This window comes from Bison bison, unplaced genomic scaffold, assembly GCF_000754665.1.
Source record: "Bison bison bison isolate TAMUID 2011002044 unplaced genomic scaffold, Bison_UMD1.0 scf7180017864466, whole genome shotgun sequence".
In the NCBI taxonomy this organism is placed as follows: Eukaryota; Metazoa; Chordata; class Mammalia; order Artiodactyla; family Bovidae; genus Bison; species Bison bison.
This window is the reverse complement of record NW_011495027.1, coordinates 10,507,927-10,520,995: the sequence shown is the minus strand read 5'-3', so window position 1 is coordinate 10,520,995 and position 13,069 is coordinate 10,507,927. Positions and strand designations below refer to the sequence as shown.

At 36.5% G+C, this 13,069-nt stretch overlaps 1 protein-coding gene across 1 annotated transcript in view; it reads left to right on the top strand.

The window, feature by feature from the left end:
• EVI5 (ecotropic viral integration site 5) overlaps nucleotides 1-13,069 on the top strand; it is a 240,473-nt gene that overhangs the window by 76,006 nt on the left and 151,398 nt on the right. Inside the window, exons 3-4 of the mRNA XM_010860451.1 lie at nucleotides 11,625-11,814; nucleotides 12,726-12,950. Of these exons, the coding sequence (XP_010858753.1) occupies nucleotides 11,625-11,814; nucleotides 12,726-12,950 (415 nt within the window). The remainder of the gene's footprint in view (nucleotides 1-11,624; nucleotides 11,815-12,725; nucleotides 12,951-13,069) is intronic.

Here is a 13,069-nt window from a genome sequence, read left to right as displayed (position 1 = left end):
CGAGTCAGTGATGCCATCCAGCCATCTCATCCTCTGTCGTCCCTTTCTCCTCCTGCCCCCAATCCCTCCCAGCATCAGAGTCTTTTCCAATGAGTCAACTCTTCGCATGAGGTGGCCAAAGTACTGGAGTTTCAGCTTTAGCATCATTCCTTCCAAAGAAATCCCAGAGCTGATCTCCTTCAGAATGGACTGGTTGGATCTCCTTGCAGTCCAAGGGACCCTCAATAGTCTTCTCGAACACCACAGTTCAAAAGCATCAGTTCTTCGGCACTCAGCCTTCTTCACAGTCCAACTCTCACATCCATACATGACCACTGGAAAAACCATAGCCTTGACTAGATGAACCTTTGTTGGCAAAGTAATGTCTCTGCTTTTCAATATGCTATCTAGGTTGGTCATAACTTTTCTTCCAAGGAGTAAGCGTCTTTTAATTTCATGGCTTCAGTCACCATCTGCAGTGATTTTGGAGCCCAAAAAAATAAAGTCTGACACTGTTTCTGCATCTATTTCCCATGAAGTGATGGGACCAGATGCCATGAATTGCTCAAATCTTTTACTTTTTTGAGTTCACGTTTTGAATCTCTGTAAAAAAAAATTGGTAAAATTCAGAATCCACGAGAAGGGTTTACGTGTAGAGACTGGGTGAATGCAGCACTCTATTGTTTGTTTTGCCTTAGGAAAACAATCCTGGTGGAAAAACACATCTTGCTGGCTTTAATAAAAAATAAAATGACAAACATTAAAATCTAGCTCTCCTTCCTCTCTTCCGCTCTTCTTTCCACCAATGTATTATGTCTAAGGAGAAATTGCAAGAATAATAGCTTAAATTCTCTATGACCACTTCTGTGGTTTGTAATGTAGATATGTAAGTTATGTATTTAAAGTAAAAATTAGGAAATGCAGCTAGTACTTGTAACAGGGAAGATGCTTTTATTTAGGATTTTTTCTTCTCTTCCCCACATGTAGATGAAACTCTTAGGTTGTTTAACTACTTTTGATTTAGAAAGTATAAAAAAGAGTATTTTAGAAAGTTAAAATTGAAGAAACATAAAAATATCAAAGTCCTATAAAGAAGCTATTTTTCCCTCCCATGGTTTTACTGCAGTAATCACTTTTGAAAATCAGTGCATGTGGCAATCCCAGTAAGATGTGAAAAAACGGTTCAATACAATGTCAAAGATCTGTTTGATCAAAGTTAATTATTGATAGCCTTGAGGTTGAAATGGGATAGCTATTTTTTTTTCTATGTTAAATGTGTTTTTCATTTTAAAATTACAAAGACTTTTTGGCAGAGATGAATTCAAGAAGGTAAGGTTCAAGTGTAATAGCAGTGCATTTTAATTAAGCAGGGGAATAATGCTAATTTAAATTTTGAACAGGCCATTATTTGGTTTAAAAATTTGGCATTGCAACCATGTTTGTTTCGTTTTACATCCTGTTACTTAGAGTCAGATTTTACTTTTTAGCAGGTTTGGGGGTGAAATATGAGGACAAGAAAATGGAAAGAGTTCTTCTAAATTAAAGTAAATATATTTTATGTAACATCTAAGTCTACACTGTCAAATATGGAAGCCATTAGCCGTATGTGACAGTTGAGCACCTGAAATGTGACTGGTTTGAATTGTGATGAGCTATAAAAGTAAAACATACTCCAGATTTTGAAGAGCTGATTTGAAAAAAAAAAAAAAGAGATTGTCAATTAAAAAATTTTTGATTGTGTAGTAAAAATATGTAATGTTTTGACTGTGTTTGATAAAGTAAATTATTAGAATTAAATTGCAATTATTGTTTTATACTTTAAACTTGGCTATTAGAACATTTAAACTTATGTAAGGGGCTGGCATTATATTTCTGTTGGACAGTACTGATTTCAATGATCTAACTTTTACATTTATAATTTTACCACCACAGCATTACCTCAGTTATCTAAGGGTACTGTCTGTAACACAGCCATGTGTATTTAAGGAAGTGGTAAAAAGCTTCTGAACAAAACAAGTATTTTCAAGTCTGTGTTAAAAACATGTATTTTTAATCATAGAGTTCTTTAGATCGTCACTCTAACCTCTTATTCTTTTTCTTTTCATAGGAGAATTGTTTTAAATTTTTAATCAGTTGTCTGGTTTCCTGAGGAATTTGATGATGGGATTAATTAAAAGAATTTATTGTACTACTCTTTCTGTTGCAACTTAGCTTCAGTCTGGAATATCTGTAAAAATCAGTCACTAAACCGTCAGTTTCTGATCAGAATATTTGAGATTGGCCTGCAAGACTCATGCATTCACCTTCTCTGAGACCTTATCTTAAAGAAACAAAAGCCAAAGAAAAACCCCCTGTGCTTTCAGAACTAGAGAGATTCTTGTCATTTAGGCTCCTCCCTTCTGAGTTGTCTCTGAGTTGTTGCTTCCTGTGCTAATTCCTTGTCTTTTTTCTTAATTCTCCCTTCTTGCTTCTGAGACATGTATATGCTTGCTGATGTAGATGGGAATGGGTGTGACTCCTCTGTGAGTCAGATGTGTATTCTGTTGCTATTGATTTGGAACAGCCTGGTTTTAGACAGCAGGCTGTTGTCTTTCTCCCTGTACTTTCATATTCTGTTTGGTGTAAGGTTACAAGAGTGTTTGAACCCTGTGTTTGAGAAGTTGCTCCTTCTGCAATGAAGTGACAATGTATTTAGCTTTTCAAGTGTTTTTCTCATATAGCAGTATTTTTCCTTAGCTTTCTTAGCTCCTTCCTTAGCTTTTTATAAATTATCTTAACAGTTTACACATTCCCAGCTGGCATGTTGACCTGTTATTTTTGTATCCTGCTCTCTTATTTCTGGTATCCATGGGAAAGCATTATACTCAGTACAACAGGATATTAAAAAAGTTTGTCAAATAATTGCCAAATTTCCATTTGTAGACTTTTCAACTGCTGTACTATTTATTTACATGGATATGTCTCCCAAGTATTTCAAACTCCAAAACCCCAAAAGAAAACCCTTTTTTTTCTCTTCCTTTGTATTTTTTGTAGTATTGTAGAGAACTATTTTCTTTCATGTTTATCAAATATATGCATTGTACATAAGTTACTTCTTTTTCCTCATATGCCCGTCATGAAGTGCACAATGTACTGTTTTCCTCAGATAGGTGGCCCCTTGGTGAGATGAAGGTTCAGTTCTCAGTTGCAAGAATATGGTGAAGATAATCTCTAAAATAAGACCTAAAGACCCAGTTACTCTCTTTGTTGGCACATACCAACAAAGTGTTGTTCTCACTTTAGAGAATTGGAATTGGAAATGCTTTCTCTCTGCCAAGTATCCTAAGCTTCTGCAGTCAAAGAATCTTAGACATTTTCCATCCTTAATACTATTGGAAGTCCAGCTGACAATGGGCTTTAGCACCCCCACCTCAGATAATGTGGAACTGTAGCTACTTTGAATGCTACCCTTAGAGCTGGAGGTACAGAAAGTTGGAGTTGTTTAGGTGGAAGACTGCAGATTATATATTTATTCCCCAGTCAGTAGAAATCCAAGCTCTGATGCCTTAGTCTTGCAGCATTCTAGGAGGATGAATAAATTTAGGTCTCTCAGTTATTGTGTAGCCCCAGGCCACACCTGCCTATGGAGAATGCCTTTGATTATCACCTACAATGTTCCTACCAGGCCAGTATACTTTTCCTTTAATTCAATGGATTTTTTCTTGTTTTGGTCATAAGAAAATTATGATGGGATGGGAAGGTAGCTTCCTTTTTTTTTTTTTTTTTGCAGTAAATCCTTGCAAGGCAGTGAACCCATGTGCTCTGGGGAAAGGAAGGTAAATGAGTAACTTTTGAATAGACTTCTCACTAGCTCACAGACCTCTGAGTAATGCTGTATTACCACTTTCTCAGGTGCCTGGCTACATAGTCTTAGAAAACTGCTCACATTTTCAGGCAGTATGCCTTTACTACCATGTCAAGAGTATTTTAATTGAAACTAGGTTGCAACCTGTCTAGGAGTCTTCCTGAGGTGATTAAAAAAAAAAAAAAAAGAATCACTGCTTTTAGCAAAAATAAATAGAAAAGTATGATTCTAACTACACATTCTGTAAAGTCTACATATTTTAACGAGTATGTAAATTCTTTTCCTACATACCATGATTAAGTAGCTAGTGGAGAGAGACTTGATAGTATCAGCTCAAGTATTACTTCTGGAAAATGTTCTCATTCTCTCAGACAGAAGGACTTCATTATATCCATAGCATTGAAAAAAATTCTTAAGTTTTTACTTGGAAAATTCTAAATTTTGATAGAATGACCAACAAATTTGAAAAAAGAGAAAGTAGTGTTTATACCTTCCTTTGTTTACAAAATAGATACACTTAATATATCAAAAATAGTCACTGTTTTTGTGATCATGTTATAATCATGGTTTTAAAAAAAGTTCTGAAGGGCTTTCAGTAATATAAAGCAGTAGTTTCTCACCTAATTCTTACTATCCCTAATGTCATTAACCAGAGATAATATTTTTAATAAATTTTTATGAAAGTGAAAAGTGAAAGTGTCAGTTGCTCAGTACTGTCTGATTCTTTGCATCCCCAAGCACTGTAGCCCGCCAGGCTCCTCTGTCCATGAAATTTTTCAGAAAAGAATACTGGAGTGAGTAGCCATTCCCTTCTCTAGGGGATCTTCCCAACTCAGGGATCTAACCCAGGTCTCCTGCACTGCAGGTGGATTCTTTACCTTCTGAGCCACCATTCAGTTCAGTTCAGTCGCTCAGTTGTGTCTGACTCTGGGACCCCATGGACTGCAGCACGCCAGGCCTCCCTGTCCATCACCAACTCCCAGAGTTTACTCAAACTCATGTCCATCAAATTGGTGATGCCATCCAACCATCTCATCTTCTGTTGTCCCCTTCTCCTCCCACCTTCAATCTTTTCCAGCATCAGGGTCTTTTCTAATGAGTCAGTTCTTCACATCAGGTGGCCAAAGTATTGGAGTTTCAGCTTCAATATCACTCCTTCCAATGAATATTCAGGACTGCTTTCTTTTAGGCTGAACTGGTTGGATCTCCTTGCAGTCCAAGGGACTCTCAAGAGTCTTCTCCACCACCACAGTTCAAAAGCATCAATTCTTTAGTGTTCACTTTCTTTATAGTCCAATTCTCACATCCATACATGACTACTGGAAAAACCATAGCTTCGACCTGATGGACCTTTGTTGGCAAAGTAATGTCTCTGCTTTTCAATATGCTGTCTAGGTTGGTCATAACTTTCCTTCCAAGGAGTAAGCATCTTTTAATTTCATGGCTGCAGTCACCATCTGCAGTGATTTTGGAGCCCAGAAAAATAAAGTCAGGCATTGTTTCCACTGTTTCCCCATCTATTTGCCATGAAGTGATGGGACCAGATGCCATGATCTTAATTTTCTGAATGTTGAGGTTTAAGCCAACTTTTTCACTCTCTTCTTTCACTTTCATCAAGAGGCTCTTTAGTTCTTCACTTAGTGCCATAAGGGTGGTGTCATCTGCATATCTGAGGTTATTGATATTTCTCCTGGCAATCTTGATTCCAGCTTGTGCTTCTTCCAGCCCAGCATTTCTCATGATGTATTCTGAATAGAAATTAAATAAGCAGGGTGACAATATACAGCCTTGACATACTCCTTTCCCTATTTGGAACCATTCTGTTGTTCCATGTCCAGTTCTAACTGTTGCTTCCTGACCTGCATACAGATTTCTTAAGAGGCAGGTCAGGTGGTCTAGTATTCCCATCTCTTGAAGAATTCTCCACAGTTTGTTGTGGTCACACAAAGGCTTTGGTGTAGTCAATAAAGCAGAAGTAGATATTTTTCTGGAACTCCCTTGCTTTTTTGATGATCCAACAGATGTTGACAGTTTGATCTCTGGTTCCTCTGCCTTTTCTAAGTCCAGCTTGAACATCTGGAAGTTCATGGTTCATGTACTGTTGAAGCCTGCCTTGGAGAGTTTTCAGCATTACTTTGCTAGCATGTGAGATGAGTGCAATCGTGTGGTAGTTTGAGCATTCTTTGGCATTGTCTTTCTTTGGGATTGGAATGAAAACTGACCTTTTCCAGTCCTGTGGCCATTGCTTAGTTTTCCAAATTTCCAAAGTGCAGCACTTCGACAGCATCGTCTTTTAGGATTTGAAATAGCTGAACTGGAATTCCATCACCTCCACTAGCTTTGTTTGCAGTGATGCTTCCTAAGGCCCACTTGACTTTGCATTCCAGAATGTCTGGCTCTAGGTTGGTTGATATATAATTTGCAGGAGAGAAATGCACAGTTCTTAAGTGTACAGTTTGAGCTTTAACAGATACAAACACCTAACAGATATATACACCTGTGTATAACCCCCACACCCATTAAGATGTAGACAGTTTTTTTCATCTTAGAAATTTATTTGTGCCCCTTTTAGCAACTCCTCCACCAGAAACTTTTCTTCTGATATTTATTGCTGTGGGTGTATTTTGCTTATTCTTTTTGGTGAGGCTATAATTCATATACTGTGCAGTTCACCCATATGAAGTGTGTAATTCAGTGGTTTTTTATGTATTTACAGAGTTTTGCAGTCATCACCACAATCATTTTTAGAACATTTTCATCACCCCCCCAAAGAAACTATATCCATTAGCAGCAACTGTCCATCCCTCCTTGTTCCCCTTACTCCCACTCCAGTCCTCAGCAACAGCTTATCTACTTTCTGAATTCTAGGTATTGAATATAAATTGAGTCATAAAACATGTTTCCTTTTGTGACTGGCTTCTTTCACTTAGCATGTTTTCAAGGTTCCATGTTCCAGCATCCATGTTATAACCTGTATCTCTGCTTCATTTTTTTTCAAGACTGAATGATACTATACCTTATGGATATACCAGTGTTTTTATCCATCCAGTACTTGATGGATATTTGGATTGTTTCCACTCTAGCTATTATGAATAATATTGCCATGAACACTTGTTATGTAGGTTTTGTGTGGACACAGATTTTCATTTCTCTTTAATATATACCTGGGAGTGGAATGGCTGGTTTGTGTGGTAATTCAATGTTTAACCATTTAAGAAATTGCCAGACTTTTTTTCTGCAGTGATTTTACTATTTTATATTCCCATCAGTGTGTCTGAGGGTTCCTGTGTCTCCATATCTTCACCAACACTTGTTGTTGTCTTTTTCATTATAGCCATACTATAATGCTGTACTGTGAAGTAGTGTGTTGTTATGTTTTGATTGGCATTTCCCTAATCATTAGTGATGTCGAGCATCTTTCTGTGTGTTTATTGGCCAATTATATATATTTGTGGAGAATTATCTGTTCTTATTCTGTGCCCATTTTTTAATTGGTTTATCTTTTTAGTATTGAGTTGTGTAAGGGTTATTTATATATTCTAGATAGAAATCTTATGGATTGTGCATAGTTTTTCCCATTCTGTGGGTTTTCTTTTTACTTTCTTAATGGCATCCAGTGAGGTACAGAACATCTAAAATTTTGATGAGTCCAGTTTAAATATATTCTTCATTTTACCTGTGCTTTTGGTGTCATATTTAGAAAGGCTTTTCTTCTGTAGTGTATGTGTTCTTGAACTTCTTGTAAGTGGAATCAAGTAGTATGTTCTCTTTTGCATCAGGGTTCTTTCACCTGGTGGGCTCCATACAGTCCATGGGGTTGCAAAGAGTTGGAAAGGACTGAGCAAGTAACACTGTTCTTCACTTCTTTCACCTAATGTTTATAAGATTAATGTTATGTATCAGCAGCAGTTTGTGTCTGAGTGATGTTGCAGTGAATAAATGTATCACAATTTGACCATTTATTTTTCTGGATATATGGGTTGTTTCTGGACTTTATGAATAAAGCTTTTCTGAACTTTAAATTGTAAGTCTTTTTGTGGATGTAGGTTTTCATTTTTCTTACTGTCGTATAAAAAGGTATTCAACTTTATAAAGAATTGCCGAATAGTCTTCATAGTGGTTGAACTCTTACGTACTACTGACATGGATATATTAAAGTCACAATTGGTCTCATCTTTGGCAGCACTTAGTATGGCCAGTCTTTAAAATTGTAGCCATGCTGATTGTATACATAGTATGGTTTTAACTTGGGTTTCTTTGGTGACTAAGGATGTTGAATGTTTTTAAGTTGCTTATTAGCCACTTGACTATTTTGTTTTGGAAGGTGTCAGTTTAAATCTCTTACTCATTTTTAAAAATGTGTTGTTTGCCTTCTTAATTATCAACTGTAAGTGTTCTTCCTGTATTCTGGATGCCAGTCTTTTGTCAGATGCATATGTTAAAGATATTTTTTTTTTTTTCAGTTTGTGGCTTACCTTTTCATTTTCTTAAATGTAGAGCTTTTAAAATTTGAAATGCAATTTAGTATTTTTTTAGTCAATTTTTTTCTTTTATGGTTAATGTTTGTTTGTGTCCCATTAATAAATTTTGCCTATTCCAAGGTTGTGAAGACTTTTTCCTGTTTTCTTCAAGATGTTTTATAGTTTTAGTTTTTATATTCAAGTCTGTTGTCCATTTTGAGTCTTTTTTTTTTTTTTGGTATTATGTGAATTAAGGTAGGGATAATATCTTTAAATAATGTAATGTGTGTACTTGGAATCTTTCATTTGTAATGTTTTTCAAAGTTTTGTATATTTATAGTACTTACTGCATTGTCCTCTGAAGATGAACTGCTTAACTCTCTTCTCTAATCCACCCATGAATTCATTTGGTTTTCCTGCTTATCCTAAAAGTTATAACATGGAGATCTCTGAGACCTTTCTGACTGTTAAAAAATAAACAAAACACCCTTATTTTTAGGTACTTTTTCATTTATGCTTTCATTATATCTCAGATTTCTGTTTAGCTTAGGAAACACCAGTATTTCCTTTTTAACTGCATGTCTGTATTAATGGTAGTGGTGCAATTTAATTATTTGTCATATAGTGAAGTGAAGTCGCCCAGTTGTGTCCGATTCTTTGCGACCCCATGGAATGTAGCCCACCAGGCTTCTCCATCCATGGAATTTTCTAGGCAAGAGTGCTGGAGTGGGTTGCCATTTCCTTCTCCAGGGGATCTTCCTGACCCAGGGATCAAATCTGGGTCTCCCACATTGCAGGCAGACACTTTACTGTCTGAGCCATCAGGGAATCCTAAAAAAGTGAAAGTCACTCAGTCGTGTCAGACTCGTTGTGACCCCATGGACTATACAGTCCATGGAATTCTCCAGGCCAGAATACTGGAGTGGGTAGCCTTTCCCTTCTCCAGGGGATCTTCCCAACCCAGGGATCAAACCCAGGTCTCCTGCACTGCAGGAGTATTCTTTACCAGCTGAGCCACAAGGGAAGTTAGCAAGCATTCAATGAATAATTAAGTGAAATGAACTTGGATTCAGGTTATTTCTGTAAAGTTTGTTTCTGTATTCTGAGGTTTAGAATCATACATAAAATTACTTGTATACATACACTTATTTTTTCATAAGTTATATTGTGGACTTATTAAAATAATATCTATGGAAAAAACAGTATTTAAAGCAAAACTTCATCATTAATTAGTTTTTTTCTGATAAAGACTATTTATAGCAAATAATTGACCCTGAATTTAGCTGTTTTATAAATTTTTCTATTTCTGGCAATATTTGGGACATTTTATTTCATTTACTGTTGCCATGAAAAAAATGTATTAAATTATGCCATGAATAAGGAAAGTGTTTTAGTTTATATTATTGTGTTATTGAGTTTGATCATCTCGTATTTGAAGTTTTTTTTCTTTAATATGGGGGTTTGAGTTTTATTTCAGTTCTGTCAGTTTTCAGTGTATTTTGTTTTGAGCTAAATACAAAGACAATATAAAGGGATATAAAGGTGAGTAAGACGTAAATGTGGCTTGCAAAGGATTTTTTATAGTCTTCTAAATATAATTTGACTCATGTTTCTTTATTAGTTTTTATACATCATAAATTAATATTGGGAGCATTTTTTGTCTAAGCAGATGATTTTCTGAAGGAGTTACTGGAAGTAAATAGTATCCATGTTAAATAGATGTTTTAGGACCCCATGGCATGTAATTTACATCTTAATAATGATAGAGCCACATTTTCCAGCCTTTTTTTTTTTGATAGCCTGTTTACATGTGAAAGAAGTAATGGATTTGATGTTGTATTGAGTTATGGAATGGATCTTTGAAATTATCTTAACCTGTCTTTCTACAGATAAGGAAGAGGCCTTAAGGGCCTTAACAGTGAAGAGGTCTCAGTTTAAAAGTGCATGTCCAGTGATAAATGACAGCTGTTAGCTGGCCTGAGTTTCTGGGAGATAGTAGGGTTTATGGAGAGTCAGTGGATTAAAGTCCTTTCTTATTTAAAGGGAGAAGCTTCTACCCTGCTATACCCTGTTTTTCTGGAATATAGGCTAGTTTTGCCCTTTTTATTTTTTAAGAGATCCAGAATTGTAAATACAAATGTATGTTGGAGAAGGAAATGGCAACCCACTCTGATATTTTTGCCTGGAAAATCCCATGCCTAGAGAAGCCTGGTGAGTTGCAGTCCATCAGCAAAGAGTTGGACATGACTGAGCAACTAACACACACACACACACACACTCACACACACACAAATGTATGGGTATATAAACAAATGAAATCTTCTAATTTTAGTTTTAGTAATTGTTTGTTTTTTTTTACACAAAACATTGCTTGAGCCAGACAAAACACTCTTTGTTTGGGCAGATCAGTTATGCCTGGGTGAAGCAAAATTGAAAGAGACAAAGATTTGATTAATTTGTGTGTCTGCCTTACTTTTTTAGTCCTAGACACATTTTAAACATGTTAAGATTAGTTCTTCCATAAAATTAGTTAATACCTCTTCCAAGTACAGTTTCTTTTTTCCTGAAGCGTTCCCAGTGAATTTCTCCCCAGAAGACTTCTTCTAATTTGAATTTTTAGTGGAGATAAAGGGAAATTATGATGGGACTAATAGCACTAAAATATTTAACATAATTTACTTTATCAAATTTTTAAATTGCTATTCTTAGTAGAAAAAATATATAGCAATTAATTTTGTAGATGTCAACCAAATATTTTTAGAATTACGTATATTTTAAAACTATGGCTAAATTGCTGTAGTGAAGCCCTTAAGTATCATCATGTTGTTGCAGGAAGGGGGACCCCTTCCAGGGCCTGAGAGTGGGCTCTTGTCTAACACTCGGAAATGGATTGTCCAAGGAGGTGCATATGCTGGCAAAGCTAGAGGGGCACCTGGGCAGAGAACAGGAGGGTAAGGGAACCCAGGAGGACTGCTCTGCTGTGTGGCTTGCTGTCTCATGTTTTGCTTTGATGAGATTAGTTTCTGGGTTGTTTCTGGCCAATCACTCTCGAAAACGAGTCCTTCCTGGTGGCATACCCATTGCTCAGGCAAGATGGATGTCAGGATCCTGGGAGGTGGTAGGACAGGTGCTGTCTCCTTTTGGCCTTTCCTGAACTCTTCCAATTGGTGGTGGCTTATTAGTTCCATGTTCCTTACTGAGACCTCCTGTGGTCTAACTAACTCATGCAGATAGTTACTATGGTGCCTGGCCTGGGTGGGTGGTTTTAGTCAGTGTGTTTCTTCTAATATTGTCATCTAGTGTCACTGTGAGATCTTGAACAATTTTTAATTATATTTTAGATTGTTAGAGACAGATAGTAAGTCTTTAAGATCTGTAAATGGATCAAGAAGGAACAGTGGCTCCTCCCTGGTGTCAAGTTCATCAGCTTCTAGCAACCTCAGTCACCTTGAAGAAGACTCTTGGATTCTTTGGGGAAGAGTTGTTAATGAATGGGAAGATGTGCGCAAAAAGAAGGAGAAACAAGTTAAGGTATTCATATTCTTTGCTGAAGTTCTTCCTCTTATCCCATCAGGCAGAGATTGATAGAAGATTAAAAAAAAAAAAATTGGATTCTAGTACTTCCCAGTTGCTATGATGAAGAGGTCGCTTTATATGTTTTCTTCAATTGTGCCAATAGAAGTTTTGATTTGCAGCTATCAGCTATTATAAAAGTCTCCTAACTGTAGAAATATAGATTCAGAAATGAAGTGGTGACATCCAAAATCCTTCAGTTATCATTATTTTCCTTTTTTTTTTTTTAAAGCATAAAACAGCCCTTTGAAAGATCATGGTTACCATGCTATCTGTCATTCACAGCTCTGCAGATTATCAGTTCCTTAATACCTTGAGAGGCATACTCTGAGTGAAATGACAGGAATTTATCCACAGCATTGTTGTTCCTCTGATCAGAACACAATACATCAGTATCTTAGCCAAATCTTAGCTTTGGTTAAAAAGTTCCGTAGTCTTATTATACGGAGAAGGCAATGGCACCCCACTCCAGTACTCTTGTCTGGAAAATCCCATGACGGAGGAGCCTGGTAGACTGCAGTCCATGGGGTCGCTAAGAGTCGGACACGACTGAGCGACTTCATTTTCACTTTTCACTTTCATGCATTGGAGAAGGAAATGGCAACCCACTCCAGTGTTCTTGCCTGGAGAATCCCAGGGATGGGGGAGCCTGGTGGGCTGCCGTCTCTGGGGTCGCACAGAGTCGGACACAACTGAAGTGACTTAGCAGTCTTATTATAAAAGTAGCTTTGTGAATTAAAATTTGAGAAAGTAAAAAAAAAAATTTTTTTTTTAAAAGTCATCTGCTCTACTCCAGCTTCCAATCCCCATGGCTTTCAAGGTAGGAAGCCTAAATAAGTCATTTAAACATTTTTATTTTTATTTTTTAGGAACTTGTTCGTAAAGGGATACCCCATCATTTTAGAGCAATAGTTTGGCAACTTTTGTGCAGTGCACAAAGTATGCCAATTAAGGATCAGTATTCAGAACTCCTGAAAATGACCTCACCTTGTGAAAAATTGATCCGAAGGGACATTGCTAGAACTTATCCTGAACACAATTTTTTTAAGGAAAAAGATAGCCTTGGACAGGAAGTTTTGTTTAATGTAATGAAGGTAAGTTCTATTTATTCATTTTGGGGGGGGGGATGAAATAAATTCTTATGTTGAAATTAAATATTTCTCATAATGAGGTACGAACTCATTCTAGTAATCAGTTGCTTCGGCAATCAATT